The 20,861-nt window shown below is 41.8% G+C and overlaps 1 protein-coding gene across 1 annotated transcript in view; it reads left to right on the top strand.

The window, feature by feature from the left end:
* Nucleotides 1–20,861, top strand: part of GTF3C1 (general transcription factor IIIC subunit 1) — a 137,780-nt gene that overhangs the window by 51,211 nt on the left and 65,708 nt on the right. Inside the window, exons 18-25 of the mRNA XM_075179861.1 lie at nt 2,052–2,148; nt 5,899–6,076; nt 6,182–6,317; nt 15,970–16,105; nt 16,745–16,823; nt 17,619–17,792; nt 18,324–18,481; nt 19,705–19,847. Of these exons, the coding sequence (XP_075035962.1) occupies nt 2,052–2,148; nt 5,899–6,076; nt 6,182–6,317; nt 15,970–16,105; nt 16,745–16,823; nt 17,619–17,792; nt 18,324–18,481; nt 19,705–19,847 (1,101 nt within the window). The remainder of the gene's footprint in view (nt 1–2,051; nt 2,149–5,898; nt 6,077–6,181; nt 6,318–15,969; nt 16,106–16,744; nt 16,824–17,618; nt 17,793–18,323; nt 18,482–19,704; nt 19,848–20,861) is intronic.

Raw genomic sequence — 20,861 nt, forward strand, 5'->3', positions numbered from 1 at the left:
AACCAGGAACTTTAGCTATCTTAAGCTGGATGGCAGCCATTTAAATTGTAAAATAGATTATATTTTATCCATACCTAATTTTCTTTCTTTGATAAATAAATCTGGCTGTTTTTGTGTTTCTTTGCTTAGTGCTGCTTCCATATTATTTATGTTGTGATTTAAATTTTATCCAGTATGATTACTATTCTTTCTTATGATCTGTCTCTTTTGATGTAAGGTTTTAATGCATTTTTCTCTGTTAAGTTTTGCTTGTCTTTAACTTTTTGTAATATGGAAAACTAATTAAAATGATAATATAAATGATAAATATATTATATATACACAAATATATACTCTCGGTCTTCAAATTGTTCTTTAAAAGTGTCTAATTCCGGGCTGGTGGTGGCGAGTTCTCGAACTGTGCGAGCCTGAAACAAGCAGATTTCATCACTGGATAGTAGCTTTATCTTGTTTCATAATTTCAGTTATAGTTCCAGTTATATCAAAGACAGTGAAGAATGGTATTTGATGCAATCTGTTGAATGTGCCAGGAAGGCACTATGGTGTTTTGTAGGTGTTAGGCGCCTAAATAAGGAGTGGCACAGAATGCCAGTTGTGCCTGGAGTTCTCAGATGCGAGGTAGGCTACCGGTTTTATAACCTCTAAAGGAGATTGACATCAGAGTGAAGAGGAGATAAGCCTCTGTAGGGAATGAGTTGCATTGGAGGTGTCGATGTGGATTGAGTAATCGACAGGACAAGTCACTACAGTGTCCTACAGAACTACTCTCAGGGAGCAAGCTGGTGGGTGAGTGGAAATGTGAAGGAAGATAGTGTTTGACAGTGAAGATCTCTCTTAATAGGGACTCACCCAGTTATGACAAGTGAGCAGCTGGTGGCAGACGTAACAGGATCACTCCAGAGGAGTGAGTAGTGAAGTGCTTTCCTGTCATGTAATGGCAGCCACTACAGCATCAATCGCAGTAGAAGGGCTTAGAGCGGTGATAGGTCAGCATCCAGACGGGTGTACCAGGTATCCAAATCTGCTTGAGGCGAATGGAAATGCTGAGAAGTCATGCCAGGTTGTAAGACAATGAGGTAAGTAATTGCAAGTGGTCACAGGGACCGAGAAGCCAGAGTAGTTTGTCCACAGGAAGGTGGTAATTGCGGCACTGGGACAGGATGTCGGAAAATAAGGGTTCCAGCAGAATCTCAGGGCTTGGCACACTGTGGCAGCCCAGTGGAGTGGGAGGGAGATGCTGCACATTGGTGAGAAGGGCAGGGAAAAAATTGGAGTTGTAGCGGCTCAGATGGAGCTTATGGTCGTTGCAGCCGCAATCTTTGGTATCTAGGACACCCCCTCCCCCAATATCCCTCTTCTTATCAAGCCACGCACTACCATCCAGTATTGCATGCATTAATGTGGGCTGGTGTGAGCAAAGAACATTTCCACCCAAGTTGTTTATTTTCTCTATTACAGAGGAGCCTGGACAATCTCCTGCCTCTAAATTTTCTGAATGTAAAGGCTTCTGCTCTATTATCCTTCCAACCTAATTTTGTCTGGTTTTACATATATCAAGAGTTTGTTTCATCCATGTGCCCTCAAGAAGTAATTTTCTGTGAATCTGTCTGTTAAGGAAGTTCCATCCCTGTTCGGCCTTTGCCAAGTCATAGGAAGCAAAGCGGTGTCTCTTCTTAATCGATCTCCCACTTGATCAGTGCAACAATCAATCATACCTTTTCTTTTTCAAGTGGTGGATGGTGGAAATGTGGTGTATATGCAGCAGTTAGGATTGTCTATTTGTGCATGTGATACAGTTTAGACGTGTGAATTCAACTGTCGCTGTCGGGCATTCTCATGTTGACAGTTTTCCAGGATACCAACACACACACTGGCTTGGAGTACATTGCTTACTGTGGGTAGTACTAACAGCTAAACAACATAATAGAGAGTAAACTTGTGGCGATGCACTAATTTAGCAACAATTTTTGAAGGTCAGCATCTTTTGTATAGTCAATCAGTGAATCTGGCCAATGTTCATTAATGACAGTCACTTATTATTTTTCTTCCAGGAGATACGTCTTCTCTGTGTTTCAAGGGCTGCAAAAATTAAGTTGCATGGGCTTAGTACAGTTTGGCCCAACTGAAAAATTTCAAGACAAAGATCAGGTACACAAAGACTGTAATGTGCCATTTGTGCATCTATATTGAACCATATTATTTCCCTACTACAAGTTTACTTGGATGTTATCAGGTTTTAAAATCGAAGATCTCCAGCTCAAAAAATTGTAGAGTAGAGATCAAGGAGATCTTAGAGTTGTATTATTCACACAAAGAGGTCAAACAAAAAATGTATTGAACATTACATTTAATAAGTTATTATTCAGTATTTGTTTTTTCTGTTTTTACTAAAAGAACAGTAAGCAGTTTGGTACAAATTGGAGTCTAAAACTAATAAATAATTGGTGTGTGAGATGAAATTATCAGTCATAATACACTGCTGCGTGGGCCAACAGCACTCCAGTAAGATTATAGCTTCTGTAGTGTCAGCAGAAAATTGATGCTTATGCTGTATTTTGCATGTAACTGTTTTTATTAGTATTGAAGCTGTTTAAGGACTATAACGTACATGGAATATATCGAATACCAAGCATTGCCTTGTAAATTTTTAGTTTAGAGTGCTGCAGAGCATTGTAAAAACAGGACCCTTTTCTGAAATATTATTCTTGAAATGACTTGGAATGTTACTACAAATTGTGGGGTAACAGATTATCTTATGGTGTCCATATGGAGGAAAAAGTTGGAAACAAGACTTGTAAACAGCTGCTGCACAGGTCTCTGATTTACACATGCCTTGCAAGTGAAATAAAAAGACACTTAAATTATCATTTATATCAAATGATACAGAACCAAATAATATAGTGTACACACAATTCTAACAACGTATTTTATTATATTATATATATTTTTTTTTTTTTAATGAAGTAATACTTTTTACCCAGTAATGTTACCTGTGTCGTAATATCATTAATATATAAAGCTATAAGTTTGTAATATGTTAATCTATATTATAATACAAGTTAACCCGTGCATGATACTCATGCATTCTAGTCAAATCAAGCTACTTAAGGTCTTAAAAAGGTTCTTGTCATGCATTTGGGCCTAGCCCTGGCCTCCTCAGGGGAAGAGCGTTACTTCCCGATGCAAGCGCCCTTTTTAATGTGTGTTCATGAGGTAAAATTAACTCACGAAAATGATTTTGAGCCCTCAACTCGTAAATTTAGCCTTTACTACCCCTCCCACAGGGAGAAGGGGGGATGATGGAAGTTAACTGACTTAACTATTCTAATTTTTTTGTCAAATAATGTCAGTATACCAAATTTCAGGTCAATTGGATGAGCCCTTTCTGAGAAAATAGTTTTTTCCACACACACACACTAACACACACCGCTAGGCTTTTACTTTTATACAAGTTAACCCGTGCATGATACTCATGCATTCTAGAAAATGTTTGTTCCCCGGGGGGGATGTTAGGGCGGGGCGATTTAGGCCCCGCCTCTTTCAGACTTCTGAGGCTGCCGGGGGCTGCACAGTATGTGCAGGTCCGCTCGGCAGTGACAGGCAGGGACAATGTGCTGCCCGGCCGCTCTGATTGTGTTTAAAACACAATCAGAGCAAGCCGGGCAGCACACGGTCACTGCCAAACGGACCTGCACATACTGTGCAGCTGTCAGCAGCAAACCCCTGCTGGGGGGGGGGGGGCGATTGCCCCGATCGTCAGTGTATAACTCCGCCCAGCAGGTGGCGCTGCAGCTTGTTTTTTTGTTTTTTTTCCACACACAGACTAACACATGCCACTAGGCTTTTATATTATAGATACTGTAACCAACTAAGGGCCATTTTCAATTGTTAGCGAGACGGGTGAAAATCCCGCGCTCGTTTTTTCCTGTTCGAGCGCTCGTTTTTTAAAAAAAAACGCTCAATTCAATTGTTAACACTGCATCCACCCCCTTGCGCTCTATTATTGGTCCTACTGAGTTTGAAATGAGGAGTGGTTAAGGCAGTCATTTTAGTATAAAAAATTAATGCAAATTAATGCAATCAAGAAGGGCCCCAGCACTGCACAAGAGAATGGGCCCCCACACTGCAGTCAAGAAGGGCCCCAGCACTGCACAAGAGAATGGGCCCCCACACTGCAATAAATAAGGGCCCCAGCACTGCACAAGAGAATGGGCCCCCACACTGCAATCAAGAAGGGCCCCAGCACTGCAAGCAACAATGCCCCCCCTCCTGGACAGCATATTTAAGATTTTACAAGCAGGAAATTTTTTTGCCATTTACAAACATTTATTGAACACTGGCCAAGCATGGACATTTGTAAGGTACAAATATTTGTGGGACAGTGAGCAAGCCGGACATTTCTTCGAAGGTACAAATATTTGTTGGGACTTTGCGTAAATGAGTGTGTGTAGGTAAAGCATCAGAAAACTGAGGATTTCGTCCATTGTGAGTATTTTTTTTTTTTTCTTTATAATAAAAATCTATGGTGTACATGAGGGTGTTTACTGTATTTCTTGGGCTTTTAAGTATTTTTAATAAAGATTTGTGGTTGGAATGAGGGTGTTGTGCTTTTATTTAACATTTTGCTTTGTTGAGCTACAGATCACAGCCAGCTGTGGGTGTAAGAGTATGTTGGCACTTGTGTTTCTACAAGTGCCAACATGCCCTGGGTGCCATGGGTACGCTGGTGCTTGTAGTTAGACAAGTAGCAGCATGCCCACACTATTTAGGCCAACATGGCTGGCTGGGACATGTAGTTCCACAAATCAAAATTTATTTTTTTTTTGGGTTTTTTTTTTCATACAAAATCCCCATTTATTACCCTACTACCCACAGCCCAGGGGTAGAAGAAAGAGCCCTAGTGCTATCGGCACTGGGCTGGGGGTCCCTAGGGGGGGTGGCCCGCTTACATTTTTCAGCGGACCACACTCCCTAGGGAATCCAGGCCAGCGCTGAACAGTCTGTGGGTGTTTAGTCATTATGGCCGTGGGACCCAAACTGCGTTCCCCCCCCCTGCTATAGTGCTATCACCCCGGCTGGTTTGCCTAGTGCTGGTTCAATTAAAATAGGGGGAACCCTACGCAAAATTTTTCAAAGATTTTAACACACACAGCAATAGCCTGCCAGCACTAGGGTTAAGACTAAATAGAGTGGGGAGCAAACGCTTTTGGTTTAAAAAAAATAAATAAATAACATGCTACTTTTCACAATTTTGATGAGAGCTGACTGGGGTCAGGCACAACCACCCCCCCACCCTTAAAAAAAAAAAAATAATAATAAAGTTTAAATACATGCACCACTAATGGATTTTTTTAAAGGGGGAACTTTGAAAAAATTATTAATTATTACGCTGTTATTTTTTTTATAAAATAGTACTTTGCAGTTTTCAGGCTATTTTAATGAACTTTTACACCTATTTTTTCAGTTTAATTTATATTTTTCTTAACTTGAAAAATTATTTTTTTCTTTGAGCAGACCAAGGAGGTGCGAGATGAAACAGCAGATTTGCCTGTTTCACTCACAGCGTTAAAAAACAATTGAATAGCTTTTTCCGCTGAGGGTTCGCATCCAGCCTATACTTTAACATTGACAAAAAAAAAAGATTTGAATTGCGGGAGAAGTTTCCGCGCTCGAAAAATAAGAAAAAAAAATACTTAACTCGCCCAAAATTACAAACTCGCTAACAATTGAATACCCCCTTAAAAGTGTGATCATTTGATATTGTAATGAGTACAACATGGTTGTTTTTGTTGGAAATGTACTAATAAAACTGAACCTAAGAAAAAGAAAAATGTGTTGTGATAATGTGCGTTTACAGACCGAATTATACGCTCTATTACAATTTTTACTCCCTCTCAGGTACTTGTGTACGTGAGGAAGAATGCAACCATTGTAGATACAACTGCTTGTGACCCACACTACAATATAGCTAAAGGAAGTCATCCGTTTGAGAAACGGCCTTACAGTTTGGAAACTTTTCAAGATGTAGAGAATTTTTGGTTTGACTTGCAATTTGTGTGTCTGAATACACCTTTGGGTAAGAAGACTGTCTCTTACGTCACTTTCTTTATGTAAAACATTGTGTGCGTAGTATGGGGCACTTTTTTAATAACACATCTATATGCTTAATTTGATGATGTAGGTGTTGTCCGCTATCCTCGTGGGAAGAAACCAAATACCCAATCCCAGGATGAAAGTCTGCTCGGACAAGATGTTGACATAGAACAGGAAGACAGGCAGCATCTGGAGCGAAAATGTAACATACTGGAGAGTGTTCCGTATGTTCCTTCTTTTCTTTTGTAACAAAACGAAATATATTGTTTTCTTAGGTTTCTTGCAGAGTTGTTAGCTTTTTCTTGCCTTGTATGTATCTCAGGTTTGAAAGCACCCAGTTAGGGCAATGCAATTATTTTTCACTCCCTTTCTTGGCATAGATGGGAGGTCGGTAACTTAATATTAAGGAGGGAGCCTTGGACACTTTATTCAGAAGTAGGAGCTCTGGTAACTTGGCTGCATGTGGGACTTCCCTAATAAGCTTACAATGACAGTTTTGTTGGTTGTCTTGGGTGATGACCAACATCTGGTGCAACACACCTATTCTTTCCCTCAGATTTTATTGTTGCCTGCAGCAGTCTTTTTAGATTCAGGACTTCTAATGTTTTGGAGACCTTTTCCAAAGTGCTCCTGGGCAGATTAGATGGACTTATTGGTCTTATTCTGCCATTAATATTCTACAGTACTTTTTAGTTTTTTGGCTGGGTCTCATTTTCCTCTCGCATGGCATTTTCTACAACATTTTATAGTGTTTCATAATTATGCAAAAAAAGAACAGTAACATAAATACCCCTCACACACTATTCACCACGCAGCTTTAATGTTTATAATCAGAGTCCACCTACTTGTCATCTCTTTTCACATTGCAGATTTTTTCTTTACTCCCACATCCAAATGTGGGCGTTGGGCACTTTCTTAAAGCTGTTAGCTAGCCCTAGCTCCTTCCTCTCTACTACCTTTTTGTTTAGGCTTTAGTTTAAGTTTAGTGCCCCCCTGTGTAGGACATTTTGGGGCTGCTCCTTTCACTGTCATTTGTTTTATTTTTACATTTAATTAATTTATTTTTAATTAGAGGCTTTTGTTTTGCAACGCATGGCCGGCTGTGCGCTGCTTGGAGCAGGGGGACCGGAGGTGCCTCTGTCCCAGCTCCCATCGCTGGAAACCTCCTGGGAGCCGGTTACGGCCTGTGCCCGGCATCCCTAGCTGTGATTACCACTTCTCCTGTCCATTCTGGAGCTGCTTTTAACTGTATACATAACGTGCAGCAGTTGGAATCTCTTGCCCCTCAATTTAATAGTCTCTTATCCCAGTTGGCAACACTGGAAATGGCTGCAGTCTGCGCAATGGGGACCTCCTATGAAGAAGTGCATGGGGGAAGTATGTCTAACTAGCTAGGATTGTACAGCCTGTACAGTCCATATCCTTGCCTACTCATGTGTCAGGATTTTCTAAACATGATGATGATGATCATTTATTTATATAGCGCTAACATATTCCGTAGGGCTTTATAATTGGGGACAAACATAGTAAACTAATTAACAAACTGGGTAAAACAGACAAAGAGGTGAGAAGGCCCTGCTTGCAAGCTAACAATCTATGGGACAATGGGAGATTGACACATGAGGTTAAGTCTACATTTTGCATTTTGTCCCAGGCAGACTGCAAAGGTAAAACTGACTCATAAGCTAAATGATCCTGTCACACAACAATGTTGGTCAAGGGGTAGTTGTCTTGTGTGAAATTGTGTAACGGGTGGTAATAGGGTAATGTAGTGAGGTTAAGAGGGTGGTTGAGGAATATTATAAGCTTGTTTGAAGAGGTGGGTTTTCAGAGAACGCTTGAAAGTTTGTAGACCTGAGGAGAGTCTTATTGTGCGAGGTAGAGAATTCCATAGAGTAGGTGCAGCCCGAAAAAAGTCCTGTAACCAGGAATGGGAGGATGTAATGAGTGTGGATGAGAGACGCAGATCCTTTGCAGAACGGAGTTGCTGAGTTGGGAGGTATTTTGAGACGAGAGGAGATGTATGTTTGTGCAGCCTTGCTGATGGCCTTGTAGGTTAATAAAAGTATTTTATATTGGATTCGATAGAGAACAAGCAACCAGTGTAGAGACATACAGAGTGATTCAACAGAGGAATAACTTTTTGCAAGCAAAATCAATCTTGCAGCAGCGTGCAAAATAGATTGTAGGGGTTTGAGTCTGTTTTAGGGAAGACCAGTAAGGAGGGAATTGCAATAGTCAATGCAGGAGAGAAGTGCATGAGTTAAGGTTTTTGTAGTGTCTTGCGTGAGATATGTGCGACTTCTGGAAATGTTTTTTAGATGTATGTAACGTGATTTAGATATAGAGTCAATGTGAGGAACAAAGGATAGGTGTGAGTCAAGAATTACAACTAGGCAGTAACCTTGTGGGGTGGGATTTATGGTCGTGTTATCAACAGAGATAGAAATGTCAGGTATGCTCTTGTTGGTGGGTGGGAATATTATTAACTCTGTTTTAGAAAGATTAAGTTTGAGTTGGCGAGAGGACATCCAAGATAAAATGGCAGAAAGACAGTTACACGGGACAACACAGATGTCGAGAGATCAGGAGAGGATAGATAAATTTGGGTATCATCCGCATAGAGATGATACTGCAATCCAAAGGGACTGATTAGATTTTCAAGAGAAGCGGTATAGATAGAGAACAGCAGAGGACCTAGCACTGAGCCTTGCGGTACTCCAACTGATAAAGGAAGCAGAGCAGAGGTGGCCCCTGTGAAATTAACAGTGAAAGAGCGATTAGAGAGGTAGGATGAGAACCAGGATAGAACAGTTCTCATACTACTATACAAACGTCTTGCAGCGTTTGTATGAGAAGAGGCTGGTCAACGGTGTCGAATGCAGCCGAAAGATCCAGGAGAATTAGGAGAGAGTAATGGCGTTTAGTTTTAGCAGTGATCAGATCATTGACAACCTTAGTCAATGCAGTCTCTGTGGAGTGTTGAGAACGAAAGCCAGACTGAAGAGGATCCAACATGTTGTTTGCGGTAAGGAAGCGTGTGAGGCGAGTGTAGGCAAGTCTCTCTAGAAGCTTGGAGGGGCATGGCAGCTGAGATATGGGACGGTAATTTGAGAGAGAGTTTGGGTCGGAATCTTGGTTTTTTTTTTTTAGAATAGGAGTAATCACTGCGTGCTTGTATAGTGATGGAAAGATGGCAGTAGTGAGCGAAAGACTACAGATTTTAGTTAGAGGTGAAATGAGCACAGGAGACAGGGATCTACAAATTTGCGAGGGAATAGGCTCAAGAGGTTAGGAGGTAGCGTAGGAAGATAAGAAGAGAGTAGAAATTTCCTCTTCATTTGTGGGGTCAAATGAAGAGAGGGTATGAAGAGAGGGTGTCAGAGGGTAGTTGGAAGGAATTGAGCTGATTGCTTGTCGAGGGAGAGGATACCATTTCTAGTCTGATCTTATCAATCTTGTCCTTGAAGTAGGAAGAAAGATCCTGGGCACCGATAGTAGACGGAGGGTTTAGGGTGGGAGGATTGAGAAGAGATTTAAATGTGTTTAAAATGGCGTTTGGGGTTAGAAGCCTGAGCATAGATAAGAGATTGGAAGTTTGTTTGTTTTGCAGTGTCCAGAGCAGAACACCGTTCTATATGCAATAAATAAGTGAGTGATTTTTAAGTAAATCTAGGTTGGTTTTTTTTCTTTGCATTTTATACATTTTTTGCTACAAACATTGTGGCAAAGCCATTGAAAATTGCTTGTCTTTAGGAGAACCAGTGTGGACAAGTTCTCATTTCATTCAGTTGAGTCTCCCTTTTAGCTCTAGAAATACGAAAAGATCTTTGCGATTTTCTATCTCTCTCATATAGTGAATGATGTTTGTGGATATGTTGCAACTGCTTAAATTCCTAAAACTTGAATCCACCATATTCCTGTTTGGGGATTGGGGATGAAACTGATTCCTATCTTTCTGATAACCTGCAAAAAAAATTGGGTGTGCATGCCTGTGCTAAGTGTCTAAGGCATGTAATGAATAGGCCACATTTCTCTTTCCTACCATTGGGGGAAACTACGAGTCATTGGGTGTATAGTATTGGGTGTTGGAGTCTAGGCACTTATCAATTTCTTTGATCTTCACTCTCCTCCGCTACTATGCGCCTCCTCTCCTGTGGATACCTCAGTTTAGTTTAAGTGCCTAGGAGATAGGTAACTTCTGTATAGGCTCCTGCCTATACTTGTATTAGTTGTAGGTTTTTCATGTTTTTACCTTTCTTTACAGATGCAGTGCAGGGATTGAAGTCAAGACCCAGAGGAGTGAGTAAGACTACAGCTCTGTTCACTCTGTGTCCCAGCGAAGGTAAGCAGCAGCCTGGTCTCTTTTACCTGGCACCTCTGCCGGCAGCCTGTCCATCCCCTAGATCAGGGGTAGGCAATCTGCGGCTTTCCAAGTGTTGTGAAACTACAAGACCCTGCATGATTTGCCAGTAGATAACCAGCAGATAGGTGGTATGGCATGCTGGGATTTGTAGTTTTACAACACATGGAGAGCTGCAGGTTGCCTACCCCTTTCCTAGATTAACGAGCAACAGGGGGACATAACGTAAGTCTGCCATAGAGGCAGCAATTATTTTCAAGAACTAGAGTGTACGAACGCACGTTGTAAGTTGCTAGTCATTCAGGAGTGAAGCTGTAGCAGCCTTTCCTCCCCTCCCGACGGACCTGCCAGCATGTCCCCCCTCCCCCCTTCTCCCCGAGAGAATGAGCAGCGGGGACACAGCGCAGCGATCACGCTCACTAAGAGGAGATCCGCTCACTAACTGCACACGCAGCCTGGGCATATTTTGTTTCTGCGGTGGTGCATACAGTCGACAGCCATACAATAGATGCGCTGATCGGCAGTTCATGAAGGCGGCCATATTAGTAGAGGCACTGGAGGAGGAACTTACTCTCTCCCCCATCTCAGCTTCCTGGCTCGGACGGAGCCATTTTGAATACTGCAATTGCACGCAGCTTGCCAGACAAAGGAACCAGTGATTCAGGAGAGCAGCCATTTTTAGGGAGGGCTCTATTAAGGATGTCATCCCTACTTCCTGGTGCGGAAGGGGCAATATTTCATTGTGATACACGTGGATCATCGTGCTGCACGTTGCTCCTCTGTTCTGCCTCTCCTATACTAGTATCGTTACACCTTTTTATTGTAATTGCTGACAATCAATTGCATTACTTTACTAGCCTGTTTACACAATCAGGACTATTGATCAGCGTCTTGGAATTGGTGTGTTTACAAGGATTTACTTGGCATTGTAACCTGGCAAGATCTTTGTCTTCTTGGTAGTCAGAATTTAGCTCTCAGACTTTACTAAACATTAATATACAGTTTTCTACAGGTATACACACTCCCACACATTCACTGGCGGACGCAGGCACATCTTCACAATCCCAATCAGTGCACGAAGAATGCCTGTTCACCACTTCACACAAGGCCAAGAGAATCATTACTGATGCATCTCATTGCCGTGGTCAGAATTCTGACCATTCCTCAGAGGAGGAGGGCGAGGTAGACTTTGATCTGCAGGAGGATGACTTACTCAATTCAGCAGACTCCTCCCCCACCCAGAAAGTAGATAACCTTATTCTGGGTATCGAAAACTCCTTAGGGTTTGCTTAACCCGAGCCCACGGTCCCTTCAGGGTTCTCCCTGTTTAAAAAGACTGAAGCGCAGGTAGCTGCTTTTCCACCATCCCTCAGATGATGGAGATGGTATCTGATGCATGACAAAGGCCAAAAAGGCAGTTTATGAAGCCGGGTAGTTTTAGATCTTTTTACCCGCTTCCGCCAGAAGATTCCATTGAATGGGAACTTCCCTTAGGGTGGACATTGCCGTGACATGGTTGTCTTCCTCTTCGGCTATTCCTACTCAGGAGTGGGTTTCAATAAGAGATTGCACTGATAAGAAGTGCGATCATGCCCTCCACTCAGCTTACATTGCGGAAGGCAGTATGTTTTGACCCACTATGGCGGGTGTCTGGCCAAACAAGGCTATACAGCATTGGGCTGGACTGCTGGTTAAGGGCATTCAGGACGACTCCCAACTCGCAGAAGTTCTTTCCTAAGCTGAGCATGTCCTTGACACCGCTGATTATGTATGCCAGGCAGCCATGGAGGCAGTGTCTGTCAATGCCAGATTCTCTGCCCTCATTATCGCAGCTCGCTGTACTTTATGGTTATGCTATTGGACAGCGGATGCTTATTCATAGCGAGCTCTAGAGGACTTGCCTTTTGATGGGGTTAAGCTCTTTGGTTCAGAGTTAGAGAAGGTCATATAGGAATCTGTGGTGGGGGCACGCCTTCATTTCCAGCGCCAGTGGCGTTCATCCACCATAGATATTTGAACATGAGGAATTGTGTCCCGGGGATATGTCATTGATCTAGTTCAGTTTCCACCACAAAGATTCTTCACCACAGCTACCCCCCTTTGTCCCCTCAGGCGCAAGGCACTTCAGGAAGCAAACCAGAATTTACTAACAGCCGGTGTCAGTGTTCCCAGTCCAACACAGTAAAGAGGTCAGGGGTTTTACTCCAGTCTCTTCCTAGTACCAAAACAGGACAGGTCATTGCCTCCCATTTTAAACCTGCAGTCTCTGAACAAGCAGGTAAGGACTCAAAAGTTCAGAATGGAGTCCCTTCGTACTATCATTGCCGGAATGGAGCAGGGAAAGTTTTTAGCCTCCATAGACATTGAGGATGCCTAACTACACGTCCCTGTATGCAGGGGACACCATTGCCTCCTCTGCTTTGCGGTAGGAAAATACCATTTTCAGGTCAGGGCCCTACCTTTTGGCCTAGCGAATGCTCCACGAGTGTTCACCAAGATCATGGCGGGATCCCTGCAGCAGAAGGGAGTCACAAGAGTTCCCTGTCTAGACGATCTACTTCTGAAAGCACCGTCTGTGTCGCTCTTAAATCATCACATCCAGATCACTGCGCAGTTGCTGGAAGCTCATGGGTGGATTCTCAATTTGCCCAAATCATCTCTCATTCCGGCTCAGCGCATGCGCTTCCTAGGTCTCATGTTCAACACAGTGACCTAGAGAGTCTATTTACCCGTAAACAAGGTCCTCGCTCTCTTGCGCAGAACCAGGACCTTCCTTGTGCGGAAAGGGGTGTCCATCCTCAGCTGCATGAAACTCTTGAGAACAATGGTTTCAGTGTTCGAGGCCATGCCCTGTGCACAATTCCACTCTCGCCCTCTTCAACAGGAGGTTCTTCGAAAGTGGTCAGGGTCTCAGGAGCATCTAGACAGGCAGATCATTCGCTGTCAGGACCCACTCGTCTTTCCCTAGCGTGGTGGTTAACCAGCAAAATCTGAACATGGGTCAGACCCTTCAGCCCGGCCCATGGACCTTACTTACGACAGATGCAAGTCTGCTAGGTTGGGGAGGGGTAACAGGATCCCTGAGATTTCAGGGCCTTTGGTCTCCCCAAGAGTTCACACTCTTGATCAACGTCCTAGAACTCCGAGCGGTTTACAGAACGTTGACGAAAGCTCAGAGGTTCCTGGCAGGGAAACCTCTTCAGATTCAGACAGACAATGCCACGGCCATGGCATATTTAAATCAAGGGGGAACTTGCAGTATAAGAGCCATGCGGGAAACAGCCAAGATCATGGTATGGGTGGAACGCCATGTACCCCAGATATGGGCCGTTTAAATTCCAGGTGTGGGCAATTGGGAGGCCGACTTTCTCAGCAGGCAGATGGTTCACCTGGGCGAATGGCTTCTCAAGAAGCGGGTCTTCGTCCTTCTAGTGGAACGTTGGGGCATGCCGTAAATCGATCTCATGGCATTCAGACTAAACCATCAAGTCCCCCTGTGCTGCTCAAAGTCTGGAGACCCTCAAGCACTTTCCACGGATGCCATGACAGTTCCATGGCACTTCTGCCTAGTGTACATGTTTCCCCCGATACCCATGTTCTCGCGGGTACTAAAAAAGTTAAAAAGAGAGCGGGTCCCCGCCATTCTGGTAGCTCCCCATTGGCCACGCAGAGCATGGTTCTCAGACATTCTGAAACTGGCAGTGGATCCTCCCTTCCATCTGCCAATGCATCCAGACCTTTTGTTTGAGGTCCTCTTCTCTGCCACGATTTAGATTGGCTAGCTTTTGACACCTTAATTCTCAAGGCCAAGGGTTTTTCACCAGAAGTTATTGGTACGCTTATCAAGGCCAGGAAATTGTCCGATTGGCCATATATTATTGAGTCTGGAATACATACATTCTTTGGTGTGAGGCCCAGGGTTTCCACACATCCAAGTTTAATCTCCTTAGACTGCTTGCCTTCCTGCAGGCCAGCCTAGATAAGGGACTCCGTCTGGGCACCCTTAAGGTTCAGATCTCGGCGCACTCCATTTATTTTCGGTGGAAGCTGGCGGTCATCAGAGATGTTCAGACCTTCTTGCAGGGGGTCCTTCATATGCAGCCCCCCTTTGTTCATCCAGTAGAACCTTGGGATCTCAACCTGGTGCTTAATGCACTAATAAATACGCCATTCGAGTCTCTAGATTCGGTGGATTTACGCCATCTCACTTGGAAAACGGTATTCCTGTTAGCGATTTCGACAGCTCGTAGAGTGTTCGAATAAGCAGCTCTCTGCTGCACCTCCCCATTCCTGATTTTCCAGGATGATATGGCGGTCCTTTCTCACTAAACCTTCTTTTGTTCCAAAGTTTGTGTCCAGGTTCCATTTAAATCAAGAGATTGTGGTCCCAGCTTTCCATCCTCCGCCTTCCCCTTCCTCTGCTTCCTCTTCCTCAGGGGGCGATTTAATGTTGCCGGTTGTGGTTCGTGTTCTTCATTGTTATGTAGACCACACAGCCTCGGTTCGTAGAAACTAAGACCTTTTTGTTCTTTACGATGCTCAGAAGCGGGGTGTGCCAGCTTCAAAACAGTCGCTTGCTTGCTGGATCACTTGCGCTATTAGACTGGCTTACGCTCTGGCATGTCTGCCTGTTCCGGTATCGTTAAAGGCTTACTCTACCAGATCCGTTTGCACCTCTTGGGCGGCGCGTTATGGGGCTTCAGCGGAGCAGCTATGCAGAACTGCTACATGGTCATCTGTCCATACATTCTCTAAATTCTACAGGTTATAGGGCTTTGCATCTTCTGATATGAGCTTTGGGCGCAAGGTATTGCATGCAGCCATTCCAGAGCATTCCATCTCTTAGAGGCAGCTTTGGTATGTCCCCAATGTTTCGGCGGTGTCCCCCAATGTTAGGAAAGAGAAAAGAAGATTTTTACTGATTGTAAAATCAATTTCTTACTTCATTGGGGGAAACTGCGCACCCTCCCTTGCTTTATAAATAGTTCTGTTGTGTGAATTTTTATGTTTATGCTCTTTGCCCTTTGGGGCTCCCTTTTTCTTATATGCATGGTTAATCAAAACTGAGGTATCCACAGGAGAGAAGAGGCATAGTAGGGGAGGAGAGTGAAGATCAAAGAAGTTGATAAGTGCCTAGACTCCTACACCCACTACTAAACCCCCAATTTCTCAGTATCCCTCAATAGAGTATGAGAAATCGATTTTGCGGTGAGTAAAAATCTTTTTGGGGGCTTCAACACATATAGTCAATATGGCACTAGAGTACTAATACATGGTTGGCTCACCACACAGGGTAAAGCATAGGCGAGTTAGAAAAAACAAATCTTACATTTTCCATGGTAATGTTAAAAATGTGAATATTTGTTTGCAAATTTTATTAATTGGATATATACAATTGGAAAACCAACTTTGGATGGCATTCTTATTTGATTTGTATTGAAATCTTCATTCATATTGTCTTTTGTTTTGTGAAACTAAAAAATCTGCTTTAACAATAGTGTTCTCCATTGAAGGGGCAGCAGAGAGGTGGTGGATGATGGATCGATTCCTGGAGATGGATTAGGAGCCGGTGGCCTTGACTCAAGTTTTTACAGCCATCTAAAGCGCAATTGGATTTGGATAAGCTATATTATTAATAAAACCAAAAGAGTTAGTATTCTATTTCAAGTAGATGCTTTTAAATAAGGTTCTTCTGTCTGTCAGATTTCCTTATCTGTTTCACATTGATTTCATTTTTGAGCACATTATATAATGCATGGAATCCACCCAAATAACTAAAACCATACATGTTTAATGATGATTTTTTGCTTTAAAGCTGCACTAGCACCAGAGGGAGCAAAACAGTATAGCGCCACTCCCTCTTCCCAAAGCCTGGGGGACTTTCTTGTGCAGTGATTTTTTTTTCGGGATCTGTAGTTAGTCTTTCAGCCCCAGCTGAAACTTAATGTGAAGTTTTGGGCAGTGATTTGAGCCGGAGGACAAATGAGAAGATGCATTCACAACATTGCAGTGTTTGGTCCTCTTGTTCACACACTCCTATTCTGCAGCCATTATAAAGTAGAAAATTGTTCACCACTTTAGGTGGTAGTGCAGTGTTAATGTTTTTTTTGCACAATTCTGTTTTCTGGAACCATGATTTTCAGACAACAAAAATGCAATTCATATTACGGTGTTAAGCATTTTTAAGGAATGGGTGGGCTTATATTACATGGCACAAAGATGATTTGTAATGGTCAGTTTGGGTTGTCTTTGTCTTGTTTCTATGTTAATTTTTTTTTTCTTGTTTAGACTAAATCTGATCAAGAGGGTTTTACTTTGAGACTTCAGACTTTCCTGACAAAGCATACTTTACCCCTTGGCTCAAGAGGTAAAATATTGAATCATAATTCCCTTTTTCACAGACTATAAACATACTGGTAAACTCCAGCTGGTACTACTATAATGCTTCACTGCTTAGTAAATAATCGTAGTTTAAAGCTGGCCACAAAAGGACAGATCATATCAGTTAATTTTGTCTTCTCCAACCAAGTTGGTGCTATATTGCTCTATATACATACATGGTTGTATGAAGGTTCCTTTGTAGTTATCCTCTGATAGTTCTCTTGTGTAATGATGCAGTGCAATAAAGTACTTGATGATTCTCTTCTTCAAATCTGTTTTGCGTTTGACTAACCAAGCTTCATATGTTTTGTAATAACAGTGCCGTAACTAGAAATTTTGGTGCCCTGGGCGAGACAGGGCACCGGCGCCCCCCATCTAAGTGGGAGTGGCATGTGACAAGTTGGTGTGGCCAACCTAATGTGGGTGTGGCTAGCACTTTTCTGAAAGAATTTTTTATATATATATATGCATATATGCACACACGCAGAGAGCATATGTGTTCCAAATGCCGAACTTCCTGTCAGTGGAACGCACATGCGTTCCACTGCGGGACGGACTTAAGGGCTGAAGCGTCCAACTGTTGTAAGTATCTCTCTCTCTCTTAGGGCTGAAGCTATGGAGGCAGGTAGCGGGCGGCTGCTGCGCCCCCATGGCCTTGCGCCCGGGGCGACGGCACCGCTCGCACCGCCCTCGTTACGGCACTGTGTAATAAGCTACAAATTGTCCAGTATAAAATATTTTAGGCATCCTGCCATATCATTTTTGTTCTTTTGGAATTCAGGTAGCCAGAAAAAAGTCTTTGGAGATGTGACAATATCTGAGAAAGGAGAGGTTGTTCAAATGGTGAAAGAAGCTACAGCACATCGTAACAAACGGGTTTCTGGAGGGAAAAACCAAAAGCGAAAAAGACAAAAAAAAGTTACTGAAAAAAAGCCAAAAGCAAAGAGGAGGAAGAGTAAGTAACGCGGCTTCTCAAAGTAAATGTCCATTTCTACCTATTAGAAAGTGAGCTTAATGATCTCCAAGATATTTATAAATTAATATTATTAAATAAATGATTCCATTTAAGAGTTATCTTGTATTGAACCACTGCTGGGCCATACTGTCTTTTATATTTCTTGTTTGCCATGGTGAATGGTTACCCTGAGCCTAGCAGCATGTGGATATTATCACTACATCATACTGATTATTAATCCCAGCAGTATAACCTGCATTATGGTATTTTAGGGGTTTATTAGAAACTTACCAAATTACAACACCAGCAACTGTAGATTGGTGGAGACGAATAGCGTTTTTGTGGCTTTGAAATAGCTTATAGAATTGATAGACATTTTATGGAGGCAAAGTTATTAGATTATATATACTATATACCATTTTAATATGGTATACAGGCAATTAGCGGCATATATGAGCAAAACAAGTAATTGTCAGTTTGGTAGGTGTGTATGGTTTGCTCATCTTACAGTTTAACCTCAATATCTCTAAGAGGAAACTAAGGAAGAGATAAACAGAAGAAATCGATACCATGATGAGGCTGATCAAAACGCATTACAAAGAATGACCCGTCTTCGAGTGGCCTGGACTGCACAGGAGGATGGCTTACTAATGCTCTGTCGACTTGCCAGTAACATTCTAAATACAAAGGTAGTATAGAAACTTGAAATTTAGTTGCATTTTTTTTTTTACATTAAATTAAACTCATGTGTCTGGGCTAGCTGACCGTAGCTGCCAGTTACAGAAGTCTGGTAGAGTGTAAGTTTCGCTAGGTTCCTGGCCTTGCAATCTTCACAAATGATGTTCTAAACTGAATGCTGTTTGTAAAATTTGGAAGCATTGCAGTGCTTCTGCAGGATGAAAGGAAATCCAGGTGTTTTCACCATGTGATGTCACTAGTATTTTCCTCCTGGTCTGCAGGCCTGGGTTCATGCTGTCATTGGTCTAGTAGAAACTGTTATTTGAGCTACTAATAAATCCTGGTTAGATTTTTTATTTATTTTGTTTTAAAAGTGACAAAAGGAGCTAAATATAATACTTGTGCTTATTTCTGTCCCTATAACTCCCTACATATTAAAAGAACAAACATTTGGTATGTCTGTATTTGAGAGAACAAAGTAAGCATTGGAATATTTGAAAAATATATAGGTTTTTTTTTTTTTTTTTTTTTTTTTTTTTGTATGAAGGGTGTAGATTTTTGTCTGGTAAAAAGAATAAAAGCTTGGGTAGAATGAGAAATTAAAAAATGGGCCTGGTCATTTGCAACTTTGCTTATAAAGCCAGCATCCTGGAGTCACCTTTTCACTGTGGCAGATGACACTGGTGTTTTTCATGTACTATTTAAGGAGTAGCCTTAATTTCTCAAAGCAATAGATTGACATGTTTCTTAAGAAAGCTGTTTTGTTTTGGCCATTGAGAGTTTGCCATTAGGACACTAATGGCTGCTGAAAATGGGGCTTACAGTCATATGAGATTAATAAATTATAAAGCAGTCATTTTATGCAATAATAGTCATTTACAACTTTACTAATGTCTTAACTATATTTTAAGTCATTTTAATGGTTCCTTGATTAATAAAAGTGTAAATTCTTTCAAAAACCAAGATATTATTTAGTGATTCCAAACTTTTGCACATTAGTGCAAGAGTGAAGATCATCACTGCAGACCCAGTCGTGTAGAGCTTAACAATTATGAAAAATAAATATTGGCAAAGATGATCATTACTATAAACCAAAAGATAATGCTTGGAGTAGCAATAAGAAGTGTTCTGCAGCAGAAATGTAATTCCTTAAATGGAAACTGGGAAGGCTGGCATAAGATGTTCTGCAGCAGTATAATAAAATATGATTTCCTGTTCTATTTTTGTTTTCTAGGTAAAAAGACCATTTGTTCCATGGCAGGTTGTCAGAGATATTATGCATTTCAGCCTGGACGAATCACTGGACAAAACCTCACATTCCATTGGCAGAAGGGCTCGTTACATAATGAAAAATCCCCAGACATACCTTAACTACAAGTAAGCCATCTAATATTAAATCGCCAAGAGACAGATTCAATTAAGTGCATGGACCGTCATGTGCAGGTATTATGGTACATAAAACATTGCTTATTTTTGCTTGCACTTATAGGAGGTGAAAGCAGAAATAAGCAGTGTTTTGGTACCCTATAATCCCATGGTGTCTCATCTATGGAACTTAAACTTATTTGAATCTGCCCCCAAATGTCTGGTAGGACATAATACTAATTACATGTAGTTCAACAAAATTGTGTGTGTCCTATGTAGCCTACTTAAGGGTTTATGGTAAATGGTTTGCTTAGAAAGTGGTGTGTGTTTTTCCAGTACACAGAATATTCTCTGGGAAATATGGTTTCCCTGTCATATTAGATTGTTTTAACAGGGAAAACAGCAATTTCTAATATGAATCTCTCTGCACATAGCACCACTTTCATTCTTTACATCGGCTAATGTAATCGTTTTATATCAATGTTATGTACATTATATTTAAATACCATTTTTCTTCTTTTAGATTGACCAGCAAGGTGCAATATAATTAATTGGCTTAGTCCTTTTTTTAAAAAAAATGAATTGTCTTAGATTCTGCTGCCCCCAACACATGTACCTGAAACAGCCACATCACTATATGCTTACACCTGGTTCTAAGCCTTAGTATACAGTCTATACTGTTGTTGCCATATTGTACCTCATGCTTTCAAGATCTAATACAAGTGTTCAATTAAATGGGCTGTTCACTTTTGGATAACACCCTCATTGTGTACTTACCAGTGTAGCAAATGTGAAAGGAGTTAGTCCACCTATTTGTTACATGGTGGTGAGGTGAAGTGATTTCATAAAATAAGTGAGTGTTGTCTTAAAGTGTGTACCCTCTTTAATATATGCATCAACATTCTATATTATATCTGTATATATGGTACTAAGTGGTGGCATCAATTAACTCTACAAGTTCAGGGCAGTGATGGCTGCATTTATGAGATCCAGGAGGGTCACTGCCATTCCTTACCTGGACAATCT

The sequence above is a fragment of the Mixophyes fleayi genome, chromosome 7, assembly GCF_038048845.1.
Source record: "Mixophyes fleayi isolate aMixFle1 chromosome 7, aMixFle1.hap1, whole genome shotgun sequence".
NCBI classification, from domain to species: domain Eukaryota; kingdom Metazoa; phylum Chordata; class Amphibia; order Anura; family Limnodynastidae; genus Mixophyes; species Mixophyes fleayi.